General features: G+C 37.6%; 1 protein-coding gene across 1 annotated transcript in view; it reads right to left on the minus strand.

The window, feature by feature from the left end:
• SORCS2 (sortilin related VPS10 domain containing receptor 2) overlaps positions 1-14,255 on the minus strand; it is a 561,128-nt gene that overhangs the window by 38,662 nt on the left and 508,211 nt on the right. The window contains exons 13-14 of the mRNA XM_074147142.1: positions 14,107-14,198; positions 12,415-12,522 (exon numbers count right to left, since the gene is read on the minus strand). Coding sequence (XP_074003243.1) covers positions 12,415-12,522; positions 14,107-14,198 — 200 coding nt within the window. The remainder of the gene's footprint in view (positions 1-12,414; positions 12,523-14,106; positions 14,199-14,255) is intronic.

The following is a 14,255-nucleotide window of genomic DNA, read 5'->3' on the forward strand; positions in this document are numbered from 1 at the left end:
AAGAACAGGCACAAACTGGAAATTTCTTTTTGGAAAAAAAAAAAAAAAAAGAAGCCTCATTGCTTTAGAAACCAAGCTGCACGTTCAAGGCAGCCAACATTTTCAAAGTCAGAATATTTATTTCCAAAACAAAACGGGTAAGTATGACATCCAACAACAAATTAGAAAGGATAAAGACTCTATTTGGGTAAAAGACAAATGTATTTGTGGTTTGTATTACACTTATGTGGCTTACTTGCCAAAGAATTTAAGGTTGATTCTGAAGCCAACAATTGCTGTGCAGTTCATACTGCACAGAGTTCATATTCCAAGCTTTAGTAGCATTCTTCAAACTAATTCATTCCTTTTGTTTTCCCCTCAGTTTTGTCCAAATCCAGACACAGCAGGAATGGTACGGTTTTGCTAAAAGCATTCTGCTGTGCACAGTCATTTCTCTTGTCCTGAATACCAGGTTCAAAGTGGAACTGGGGTAGACCAGAAGTGAGGAAATGGTGGATTCTCTGCAGCAACATCATCACGCTAAGCCTCCTCCCTGGTAGAAGGATGCAGAGCTCTAAAGTCTACCACACAGGCTGAAAAGCAGTTGCAGACTAAAGATGTGCAGCAATTTCCCCCTTTCCTTTCTGGTGTATTTGCTTCTCAGTCGTAGCACAGAGATGTAGGTATCTATAGATTATTGCCCATACTGCCCACATTATAATGACCAAAGAATCTATGCTCACAGGAAACTTCACCATAGGAAGTGCACTTAATTAAACAGAATCACGTGCATTTAGTTTGCATTTCTTACCCTTTTCTTAGTAAGGCTCTGAGATTAAGGGACTTGGATCATCTGACTTTCTTTCCTTTTCAATCTACCCACGGCTCAGAAGTAGAAACAATACACAAGAACTAAAAAATGTGGCATGGTCTATGGGCTGTATGTGCACATAGGTGTGTGGTCCTACTTCTCTGAGCAGGAAGACTGTCTTGCATTGAGACCTACAGGTTTGGTTCCTTTTTCTGGTTCAGCTGGATTGCGAGAGCCGCTGTCACTGTATAATCTTATTCACTTGTAGTTACATACGCAATAAAGTGACTACTTAGGTGGTCTCATGCTTTTTCCACAATGCCTGCTTCAATATGACTTACTTTGCTGACAGGCATGAAGTGTCTTTCCCATGCTAAATACCTGTACCTTTTTTTTTTTTTTAATCTTTTTTTCTGCATACAAGGTACTAACATAAGGCAGACTGTGCTTGTACAGCTACCTACCTCAGTGAGTGTTTCTTTAGACACCACAAAACTTTACAAATTGGTTACATTTATTAACTCATTTATCAACAAATACGTTCAAGTGCAAGGAGCCAAGTCCTGTCAAAGCTTCACTCCTGCCTCAAGAAAAGTATTTTCTATGTAACAAATGAAATTTTCTTCATTCACGTGAGCTATCTCAGGCAGATCAGTCAGGAAAGGAGAAGAAAAGAGATGGTTGTTTGAGTTCCATGCAGAACAGAATAATTAAATTCTCCTGAAAGTATAAAACAAAATCTCTGAACTATTAATAATCATCTTTGAGACCTCACGGAGGATGAGGATGACTCCAGATGACTATAGAAAGGGAAACATTTTGCCTATACATAAATATATATACACACACACACATACATATATATGTGTGTGTATATGTAACCATATATATAAACCAACCAAACAGATCCCAGGGAGTTACAGAATTAATTTTGATATCCACAAAGATACCAAACAAATTATTAAGCTACCCACTTATAAACACCTGGGAGATAATTAAAATGATAACAAACAGCCACCATGGATTTGTCAAAACCAAGTCATGTCAAACTAATGTAATTTCCATCTTTTCGAGGGTAACTGGCTTAGTGGATAAAGGAAAGGAGAAAACGTAGCATATTCTGACCTTTGATAAAACCGTTACACAGTTCTAGCTGACATTGTCTCAAAGTGAAAAAGAAAACAGTAATGAAGATAAAATCATGGTAATGAGGAATGGGACTACATATCCAAATAGAAGAATCCATTTTCAAAAAGTAGTTATCAAACAGGGAAATACTTTGAGATATTTATTGCAAATATATGATGGGTCCACTGTTTTCATTAACACACGTGATCAAATAACAAACACACACAAAATTTTGCAGATAACACAAGAGGAAGGGGGCAGGCACTGACTGATGGAAGCAATGGTCAGAAATCAACATGATGAAATACTCCAAAATCAATTGCAAAAAGTACTCCTAGGAGAAAAAAACCCCACACAAAAAAGGTGCAAAACCAAAAGGGAGAATTACTTTCAAATATTGAAGAAACAGCTTGGGGAATTAAAACAAAAATGCAGTGTTGCTGCAAGAACAAAGACTAATTCTAGGTTGTATTCAGAATTGAAAATCAGAAAACATGGAGGTAATTATTTTGATAAACTTGGCACTGGTGGAGCCTCTGGAAGAATATGCTTTCTAATTTTGGATGTTATATACAGATTTACACACCCACTAAAAATTAACTTGAAGGGGGGCAAGGATGACTCATAAGCTGCTTAGAAAATGTAACCAGTGAAGAAAGATTGAAAGAATTGGTCTTTTCTCCAAAAAAGATAAAGCTGATAAGTACAACAAAATGTCTCTAGGGTCTTGTTATAGATTGAAGAGTTGTGTTCAAAGAGACCTGGAGGAAGGACAAAAAAGGGAAGGCTAAAGACTTAAAAGATACATCTGCATAATTCTCTAATTGCTTCTCCTCAGCACCAGTGAGGCCACACTTGGAGTACTATGTCCAGTTCTGGACTCCTCCGTATGAGACAGGCATGGACTAGTGAGTACAACAAAGGGCCACAAAGATGATGAAGGGATGGGAGCACCTCTCCTATGAGGAAGGGCTGAGAAAGCTGGGACTGTTCAGCCTGAGGAAGGCTCAGGGGTATCTTATCAATGTATATAGGTACTTGAAGGGAGGGTGCAAAGAAGACAGAGGCAGGATCTTTTCAGTGGTGCCCAGTGACAGGACCAGAGGCAATGGGCACAGACTGAAACACAGGAGGTTCCCTCTGAACATCAGGAAACACTTTTTACTGTGAGGGTGACCAACCACTGGCAGAGGTTGCCCAGGGGTGCTGTAGACTTTCTATCCTGGGCAATACTCAAAAAACATCTGGACATGGTCCTGGGTGACTGGCTATAGGTAGTCCTGCTTGAGCAGGGGGGTTGGACCAGATGACCTGCAGAGAGGTCCCTTCCAACCTCAAACATTCTGGGATTCTGTAATGGTAATGGTAGAAGCTACTGAGGTTGTTTATTCTCCCTCACTGGAGTACAAAATTAGTGAAACATCAGAATGAGAGCTACAGATGACAAACTTTTGAGATATTGCCCACTCCCACATCCTATAATTTAATAAAAATTCTATAAATAATTCTAGAAATTATGTAAATTCTACTAGAAGAATATAGAAGTATATAGAAGCTATGTGCAAACTATGTTTATACAGCAAAGGCACTGCTTCAATGGGCAAGCTGCCTGTTGGTCCAGCCTCTTGCAAAAAAATTATCATTTCCATTATGGCTGTTCTGATTTTATAGACTGACAGACAGGTTCTGACAGAGCACAGTAACTGCACCACTGATTCCACCATTCTCTGGCCTAAGTAAAACTGCTGAGATTCCTGCAAGTGTGTCAGCACAGCCACAAACCCCATGAAAAATGCAGCCATAGAGCTTTGGAATTCCTGGGGTAATTTTCCTAGGGAGTCCAGCATCTTACATGCACCCAGCTTAGCAAACTGTTTGAAGCCATGGCCCCATGATTATTGACGCTGTTGCTGTGATAACACTTGTTATTGAGGACAGGGTTTTGTAGGCTTATCAGAGGTGCCTATTTAAACGCATTGCCAAGTATCATTAGAATTAAAAAGAAGTATTTTTTCAAAGTAAGGAAGAAAGGCATGTTTTAAGTAGAATTCAATGGATTAGATAAAAGTATGAGCTACAATAAAGCAATACATAGCAGCAATCACAATCTAATTGCTCAGGTACAAAATATATATGTCCAATAAAACCATATGAATGGAAAAAACTGGAATAGTGCAGCAAGTGTAACTGATGATTAGAAGTTAAATATTGAGATGATAGTAATTCATAAAAACCTTCTTCTTGATTAATTACGTTTCATTAGAAAGCCATCAAATAAATTATGTTGAAACTATGAAAGATGATGCTGTGATAAATAATTTTTAAAAGAAATTCCAATTACCTTGGAAATTGATTTACTTTTATTTGCAAGATTTTGGTATCCATAATTTTAACTTCAGTGTTTCAGTTGCCATAACAACTTTGTACATTTGTTCCTATTTCATTTATGAGCACATCATTTTTTAATTTGATTGCATCACTTGATAGCTAAGACAGTTTAATGCCATTTTTAAGCTAACTCATTTAAACTATTTGCTGGAGGATTGCTGGTTATTTCTGTTCCTGATAAAGCTCATAATCAGGGGGAGCTAATTTAACAGAAATTATATGCAATGATAATCTCTTCCAGTAAATTCACATTTCTGTTCAATAGAAAAGAGGATCTATTCAATAGATGTTCTTAGTTCAGATGAGTGGTAATAGCTGTGCTGCCTGCTGTCTGTGTGCGCATAAGTGCAAACCACCCGACTGAAGCTACGATGGTGCTAAAGCTGGAGACCCCTGAAGACTTATCAGGTAAACATTCAACTTCCATGGCTTTATTGAGGAGAAATTACCCTAATTTTAACAACACACTGCGCATCTCGGATGTCACAGGCATCTTTTCATAACCACTACACTTGTCTGCCTCTAAAGTTTTTCTGTTGTGTTCGTCAATATTTTGTTCACAGGGTTTCACTGCACCAAAACTTTCTTTCTCAGAGCAGATGGATTTTAGCTGAAGTGTCCCCTATGATGTATCTAATGTTATATAAGACATGCTTTGAGGAACTTTTTGTAGTATTATGGTCATTTACCTTTGAGCTGCTAGCCATATTGTCTCTGGACAAAGAAAATGGCTTTGAGCAGCCTGATGTCTGATATACCCAACAGATATTCAGAGCAGCATAGCTGAGCCTGCAACAGTTTTGCTTTACTGCTCAATATCTGAGAACACTCAAACACTCAGAACACTTCCACCTCAGAGTGGTGGAAGTGATCGTGCTGTACTACCCCACCAAGGTCATGAAGACAGCACATGTGGAATTTATTCATATGTTTAACGCAGCAACTTAAATTGTCCAAGGTTTGCAGCTGTATTGAAGACTAGTGATGACAACTGCGTGATGCACAGCTACTTTTGTTTGAAATCAAATGCCTCTCTCATTCTAGACTCGCTGCTTTAATCTCCCAAGTGCTGCGTTGGCTTTTGCTCTCCTCTACATGACTTTGTCATCAACCGTGGTGTTTGAAACAGCATGTGCCAAGGTAGCAGAATTTGTCTGCTCAGTGCTGTACTGCCCTGCTGGCACACTCTGCTAGCTTGACATGCCAGCTTGGGGGGGGAACAGGACCTCTAGTGTTTTGGGAGTGCCTTCAAATGTATAAAACTATCGAAAATAAAATGTAGGGTTTGAATCAGGGTAAATTGAGGACCCCACATACAGATGATGTGGGCAATCTCAATGGCCCTATCTCGGATAACATGTCTAAATTCTTCTGGACAGCACTTGAGCAAAGATGTCCAAGCATGTGCAAAAAGGCAGGACCTGAAATTCTTTTTGGATCTGAATTTCAATATCCAACAGTGAGTATGTGACCAAGCTGGGAAAGGAAACTAGATTCTCAGAGATGCAAGTTAATTATTTTAACGACTCTCAGTCTGTCTCTTAGAAAGTATTCGTTTAAATGGAAGCAGTCACAGAGCTGTGGTATTTAGATCCCGTTCCCCATATAAGGCTTCCTTTCCTGTTGTAAATCATATCGGCAGGAAACACAATTTTCAGTGAACTTACTGTAGTGTTAAAATATTTTTTTAACTGTCACACCTCTTTGATTATTTTTATAACACAATTGCATTTTCAGATTGAATACTTAATCCACCTTGCAGTTTACTAGATACCAGAGGACATTTACATTAAAACAGCAACAACTTTCTCAGTTGTCTTTCACATAAAAGGAGTATTGTGTTAGAAGTTTCTTGTCAATTTATGGTGAGCTCAAAGAGCCGAGTCCTTTGCTTCATTTACACCTTTACTACAAATGATGAAAATATAACTGAAAAAGCAAATAAATGTGACAATCTTCTTTTGGTTTTGCCTACTGTAGTTCATATTATTACAATGCCTTTGAACATACAAGACAAATGACCTCCCCATGCCAAAATCTGTAAAGAAATTACCAGGTTGAGGGAGTAAAGTGATGAGGTTGTGGCATAGAAGAATGCCCTTCATCTCTAGTGTAACCACTGCCAACAGGTAGTATTCTCCTTAATTTACAGTAACAATTAACATTGCTAATGAAAGATTTTCCAAGGGGATATGGGTTTGAAGAGCGGGTTATCCATGACTGTGTCTACAGTGCTATTTAAAGCCTGCCATTTTCAAAAAGAAAATGTTGAAATGTTGCATCACTGTAAAATCAACAAAAACTAGAGACGTCAAAGGGTTCATGCTACTAAAATGGATGAAAGTAATGTAAGATTCAAGCTGCAGTCTGTTATACATCAAGATTATAATTCCGCATATTTTTCTAATTCCACAAAAGAACGTAACAGAGGTCACATTTTCAGCGGCCTTCCTAAACCGCAACTACAGAAATGATGAATGCTTCCATGTGCAAAAGTAGACACCTGCCTACATAAAGCAACTGCACATAAACAGTGCTTGTGTACACAACAGATCATGTGCAAATATGATGAGACACTTATGATTTAAGAGCCTTAAACTACAAACACATGCATATACTTAATGCACCAAAGAGTAGTTTTTCTTTTTTGGTTTGGCTGCCAAAGTGAAAAATGAGGGGAGGAAACAATTAAGTTGAAATTGAACCAAAGTATGTTTTTTCATTGTTTCCTGCCCCCAGAAAATAATAATTGCCAATCTTTCTTTTATGCCAATACATCTTGGTTTCAACTCTTTTGGGGAAAAAGAGCGGAAATTAATGCTTCAGTTCTGAGAAGTGCTGGGGAGGAGTAGGATGAGCATGTTCCCATTTTATCCAGAAGCTCAGTGGCTCCATTATGTTTGTGAATTACCTCCAACATTTTTTCCCATCTATTTGGTAAATTCCTGTCCAAGAACAACCTTTTAACATGGAAACTGTTTGGAAAAAATTGCTGGTTTAATGCCTAGCCTAATGCTTTATGTAGAAGTAAATACAAGGTGGACAGTGAATCAAATGGATTAATTTAAGGAGAAACATCTGACATCATAAAGGATAGCTTTGCATCATTCAGCTCCCTGCTCTCATTTTACTTAAAGATAAAATTAATTTAGGATACTTACAAAATTTTATAATTAGTTCTTTAGGTAATTTTTTTATTTTACTCACATACTTAAAAAGCAAAACACTTTTGTCACAGGTAGGAAATTTTTCATTCAGACTTCACCTGGCAGAGCCCAAGTAAATAGCCTGGTATGGTCACCTAAACTGTGACCTTCATTGTTAGAACAAAATATAGCAAAACAGAGTTCAAGGCTGCACACAAAAGTAAAGTAAAGTAAAATGTTTGAACAATTTTTTTGTTGGTGGAATTTTCCAATGTCTACCTCATCATCACTATTTATTAGAACTAGACACTAAAATGGAACCGTCTCCCTGAAATAGAAGTTAGAGCACCACAGCTGCAGGCCAGACTGTGTCCATCAGTGGCAGAGGCTCAAAATAAAGAGTCTTACGGGACGTACTCCTAAACTTTCAGTTCCTCTTATTCAAACACATTTCCAGGTCTGCCCTCAAAACGTTCTAAATATGGGCTTTAGTAAGACACTGAAAACGTCAGGCTGCCATGCTTCTGAATATGTTATGGAAACTTCATAGACAGTAAAGAAAAAACAAAGCTTTAAACACTGGCCTTCTTTTGAGCAGAGGGAGAGACAGGGACAGTCCCATGGTCTTGGCTCCAAGATCACAGGCTGGCTGTGGCACTGCAATGCATTGACATGCTCTGCTAACATCTGTGTCCACAGAGATGCGAGCAAAAGCATTAGACTTGCCACTAAACAGGCATTTGTACATCTGGATTAGCTGATAACTAGATTAGATTGAAATAGAGTAACCAGTTTGCTTTTTCAATGCTCTTTTATCAAAGGTCACATTCTCTTTCTGTCTTTCTATGTTTTCTCTGTCTATTGACAGACAGATACAGTCCTCATTATGCAGAGAACAGAACAACCATTTCATGACTGAGCAATGCTTCTCAAACAAGAGATTAACTAGCTGCAAATAAAACCTAGAATTTGCCTTGAGAAACCAGCTATTCTCTTATATAATGAGGTTTTATCTACCATTTACCTACCTTTTTTTTTAAGGGTTGCAGTATGAGAAAGCTAGTACTGAAGAATTCACAACACAGAGAAGTACCTCCACCTAGTAAGATACTCAAAGACAAGAGGAAAGGCAGTGTGCTGCCACGTGTGGCACAACAATAAGCCCCACAAACTACACGAAACATTGACTGTTACTGATGTTGTTAAAGCTGAGGTTGAATTACTAGCAGAATCAACAGTTGCAAAATTCCAGATGGTTCTACCTAATATCTAACACCTGTTAATATGATATCCACCTTGTTTTGATTAAATTTAAACTAGACTATTTTCTTACTTCTATTATCACCTAGGAACCCAATGGGATTGCAACAGACTTTCAAGAGAGCAAGGTGCACATGCGGGAGTTCTGCAGTTCAGAGATGTCATGAAGTTCCCTGCAGCATCTTAAGTTGTTACTCTAAAGACCTTATAAAAAAAAAAAAATCCCTCTGGAAAAAAAATAAAATTACCCATAAGGAAGACTTTGATTCTATCTGACATAAAGAAAAGCAGTCCTTTTATGTAACCTCTTATTGGCCTTTTAAAAAGGGGGCATGGTCTGTGGTACCATGATTATCATCCCTACTGGGTTTACACTGCAATCTAAATAACCTGGTTTGGGAAACACTCCCAGAAGCTGAAGTGTGATTTAGAAGTCATTTTAACAGGTTTGAAACTTTCATTATATGAACTACTTCCTTTGAAGAGTAACATCAATATTTCAGGCACACAAAAATGCTTCCCTTTCCCACTGAGTTAGGCCATTACTCAATCCAGTGTTATTAAGTAATTTTTTCCAAATATATTTTTAACACTGGGTTGCAGTAACTTTCATTCTTAAATAATTTAGAACAAAATAAAGCCTAATAGACTATTTTGCTGACTATATATCAATTACTTAAGGAAATTTCTTAGCAAACCTTACTTATTCATTTCGCAATAAATGGTGAATTTGAGCTCTTCGTTTAGAAATTGATTTTTTACACAGAATGAGTTTCCTAAACTTTATGAATACTTTATTGCTTATCTCTCCTAAAACTCTTAACTAGGTCTATTTAGAAACTGATTTGTACACAGAATGAGCTTTCTAAAATTTTTGAATACCTTACTGCTTAAAACTCCTAAAAACCTTAACAAGGTTTGCGCAATTGCACAGCACAATTGAATAAAATATATTTTTCTTGGCACTTGAGTGCACATATTTTGAATACTGCAGAGGATTTGGATGAATGATTTAGATTAATGTCGACTGGCAGATGACAACTCAGTTTATGAAAACTTTTGACAAGTCAACATTTGTTTTTTCTCTGTTTTGGAGAAAATACAAAACTTTCTGAAATGAAGACTTGAGGCAACAAGATTCACATTCCCCTGTTTCTTCAGTAAAGCTTTCCAGACCACTTCATTTTGCATAAGTTAGGATAGAACAGGAATTCAAATGGAAGTCCCTTACAAGTCAGGTCAACGTCTCAGTCACCATGCTGGAAAATGAGAATTCTCTCCTACAGATGCTTTTACCAGGTCCCTTAATGTCTTTCCCAGATAATTTTTGTGGATTTTTTTTTTTAATAAAAATTAAAAACCTTGAAGGAATTCCCTAAAATGACTTCAGTAGAACCAGGATTTTACCCTACAGTAACAGCTGCTTTCCGTACAAGTAAAATACGGACTTTTTTTTTGTGAATTTATTCTAGAAACTTTAAATAAAACCATCTCTGTTCCACCATTCTGCTGTAAACTCTTTCAGTTATTACCTTCCCACTTCAGAATTATGTTATCTCTGCTAATTTATGCAGAGTTTGACATTGGACTCTTTATTCAAAGTCCTTATTCAAACAAACTTCCTACCAAAGGGAGAAAATGAAATTCCTGTTTAAGTAAAAAATGTCAGACTAGGTCTTTAGTAATGGATTTGGATTCTTCAGGGTGAAAGACACTATTACTTTATTCCTATTACCATACACAAGTTCATCTTACCATGTTCTACCCAGAAGAAAAAACACTTTTTATCTAATAAAATAGAAAAGATGGTATAGTTGATTTATTTTTTTCCCAGGGAATGTGTATCAGTGGATGACATTTCTCAAAAGCAGAAAAATCACTGCAGATTAAGTCATGCCCAGCAACCCAGTTCAAGCATGAAGTTTTAAGAGAAAATAACCTAAGCCAGACAGAACGACAAAAGGTCTTGAGGTAAAGTCAGACAGAGAACCACTGGCCAGACAACGTCATCTTGAAGGTAAAACCCAATCAAAAGCAGTAGGAGAGACAAGGAAGCTGATATAACAGCAACAAGGAAACACATACTGTAAGTTTATTCTTCCCATTATCTTTAGAGTCTAATAAGTGTTTTCAGGGCCAGTCTGTGACAGTAAGTGTTTGATGTCCTCCATGTTCAGTAGAACTAGCTGCAAAGTAAGATCCTACAAGCCTGGCATTGAGATGCTGGAGTCAGACTCTTGTTATCCCCTCAGAAACATAAAAGTCATATGATGCTTTTTTGTCACTGTAGGCTCATGTACCAAATCTAGCTACAGTTATATACATTTCAGATGGATGATTTCAAAAATGTATTGTTTTACATGAGCTCTTTAGCCTATTCAGCCAGATATTTAAGTACATCTTCAGAAAATCACTGTTTTTAAGGATACTTAATAATAAAAAACTCACACAGAGCATATAGTCATCACACATCATTTTATCTGCCAGTAAGTACAGTTTAGAATAAGCTTTTGATCCCTCTGCTTCCACTGAAATCAATGGAAATCCTTCATTCAGAGGCATAAGTATCTCCATGTGGCATATATTATAGCATAAAACCCCTTATGCTTGACAGAAGGGGAAGCTGGTGGAGTAATACTGTTCTTCTCAGGTCGTATATGTGTAATAGAGGGTAAATGGGATAGTGGAGAAAGAAAGAATGAACTAAGAGGCCAAATTCACCCCTGTGCAGTACAGCATTATGAACTGGGTGCAACACTTTTAAGTACATTGGGTAGGGCTTTTGTTTTGTTTAGGATCCTTTTCACAACTCCACACTGGGCTTTTTTTATTTTTTTTTTTTTTCCTACTGGTACCTGTCAAAGGCAGCTCTGTTTGTAATTTCATGGAAAAAAAGCTTGTCTTAAACACAGAGCTCCAATATAAAGGATCAACAAGCTGTTCTGATAGGAGCACACGTAACAACCTGCATATCTCTTCAGTGCATTCCCCTTCCCTGCTGCAGTCAGCATGTGCCTTTCTCTCTAATTGGACAGGTGTTTTTCACTCTCAGACACTTCTAAAATATTAGCATTTATCCTAGAGACAGAGCAAAACCTGCAGCTCAGATCCAGATGTTGCTGGACCCTTTGAAAAAGATAAACAGGGGCCTGAGCTGTAGAATTTTGTTATTTTTAACTCTATTCACAGCATCTGCGTCAGTCACTGCACAGAATTAAAATGTGTATTTGTTAGCACAGTGTTTGGTTACACAAAGTACTGCAATGCCAGTTACTAGGACAACAACATAGTCATTTACACTGCAAAGACAATTTTCATAGAAGAAGGGATAGATATTCAGCATTTTTGAAGTCTGCCTAAGAACCTGTAGAAAACAGAAAAAAATGCAGGGAATAGCTATGTTTTTTTAACTACGTTTCTCAGATTTGTATTTGCAGTCCTATTATTCCACCCTCCCTGGCGGTAACTGCAAAATTTCATATGAACATAACACTTCATCTTTACAACTGAAATACCGCATTCAGATAATTTCAAAGACAGGCTGCAGTCTAGGGCTGTTTGGACATCAGTGTAAGAGTCTGTCTGACTGCAAGAAGCCAAAGTTACCGACCCAAGGACTATCCCAAACATCCACAGTTAAAAATATGCTCAAGTGCATAAGTAGAGAGCGCTCTGTAAAAGGAGATTAAACCAGAAACATACGTCATGACCAGTGTCTCATCTCCAGGTTCACTAAGTAATCCATCTACAAAGACTGAAGTGCTGGTAAAATTATGTGTACTCCAAGTCTGGCCTTCATCTATGCTGAACCTGTAAAAAAAGCAGAAATGGTTTTTATTTACAGCTATTATTATACAAAACAGAATTCATTCATTAAAAAAAACCAACCAAACAAACAAAAAAACACCAACAGAAAAACCAAACAACAATCCAACAAACCCCTCACTACTAAAGCACAGGATTTACGATCACCAAAATACAATATGCCTGGACAGCGTATCATATTAATGTGAACTTTTTTCTCAGCAACATATCCAGGGGCTCATATATTTATTAGAAGGTGTATAATAAATTTGCCACGACAATGGACATTCTCAGGCAGATAAAAAACAAGGTCTGCCAACAAACTATCTTGCTACCTTTTAGGTTCAGGAGCAAGTTAATTTACCCTTCATCCTTTCTAGTAGACTCTGAGCTGGAGACCTGTTAAGCAGAGGTCAGTGGAACATGAGAGGCAAAACAGCTCAATTTCTGAAACATGAGAGGTGCAGTAACTGCAGGCACCAAGATGATGGCCCTTCACAGCTGCTACCAACCACTTAAAAATTTGCAAAATATGCTGATGACTCAGCAACATGTATTTCAAATACTCTGTGCACCCAAAATTTATTATTCAAAGTCTCTTTGGTTCTGTACATTTCCCCCAGGTCTTTTGGATAGTAGGTTAATGATGGCTTTCATTCTAGCTAACCAAGTACATAGCCTAGTTCCTATTAGTGTATACAGTATTATGCAAAAATGAACCTAGTCACAAGTGATACAGATCTCTTACATCTTTTATGCTGAAGATGATAGTTTTGTATGCCATCACTTAAGGTTACCATAGTTTGTTTCACTATCGTGCAGTTTAAAACTCGGTATTTTATAACAAAATGATTTGCAGCAAATCTTTCCACGCAAATCTTCAATTTGCAAATCTTTTGCAATCTTGCAAATTTGCAATCTTCAATTGCAGCAAATCTTCAGCAAACAAGCTGAGAAGGCCATTTGCTGCGTTATCACTATATGACAGGATCTACACATGCTACAGTTAATTTTTGCATGAATATCTCACATGAACTGGGCTTCTGGCAAACTGTATTACACAGCACATAAGCACACATAAGGCCTTTCCCCGTTGGCCCGCAAAGTCTATATTACATTGCTCTTGCCAGAGCAACTCAGGGCTATTCTCTAACCTCTTCATTCACCGTGGCTCTTGGAGGGGACAGAGCTTGAGTATGAATGAGCTATCCTGACCGGATACCTAAGCCACATATACACCATAGGCTGTGCCACATTGCCATATACTGCTGGTGCAAAGCAGTAGCAGATAATAATCATGCTGAACAGGACTTGTACTGTAGAGTTCCAGGACAGACTTTTAAGGAAAAATACCTACACTGATGCAAGAAATTTTTATTATGATTAACGGATGATGCCATGGTACCTTCAGCACCATGAAGTAATCTTTAAGAATACATCCACCAGCATTTTGTTGACTTAATGAATGTTAAATTAAGCTGACTCCACCTGCATTTCATACATGATCACATTGAAATGCTCATCTTAAACTCTGAACTTTGCCTGAGGTCTCGAATACAATAGCTCTAATCTAATTGACTGTAGGATTACTTGAGTATTTTCAGAGGGATAGAGGTGTCTTTGATGGCCACAATAACTCCACCATGGTCCAGGTACAAGATGTGATGCTCTTCTTCAAAGACCTACAAGTCGGACAAAAAAAGGCCAGCTAAGCAAATGTACAAAACAGCAGAAATAAA

Source organism: Numenius arquata, chromosome 5 (genome assembly GCF_964106895.1).
Source record: "Numenius arquata chromosome 5, bNumArq3.hap1.1, whole genome shotgun sequence".
Lineage (NCBI taxonomy): Eukaryota > Metazoa > Chordata > Aves > Charadriiformes > Scolopacidae > Numenius > Numenius arquata.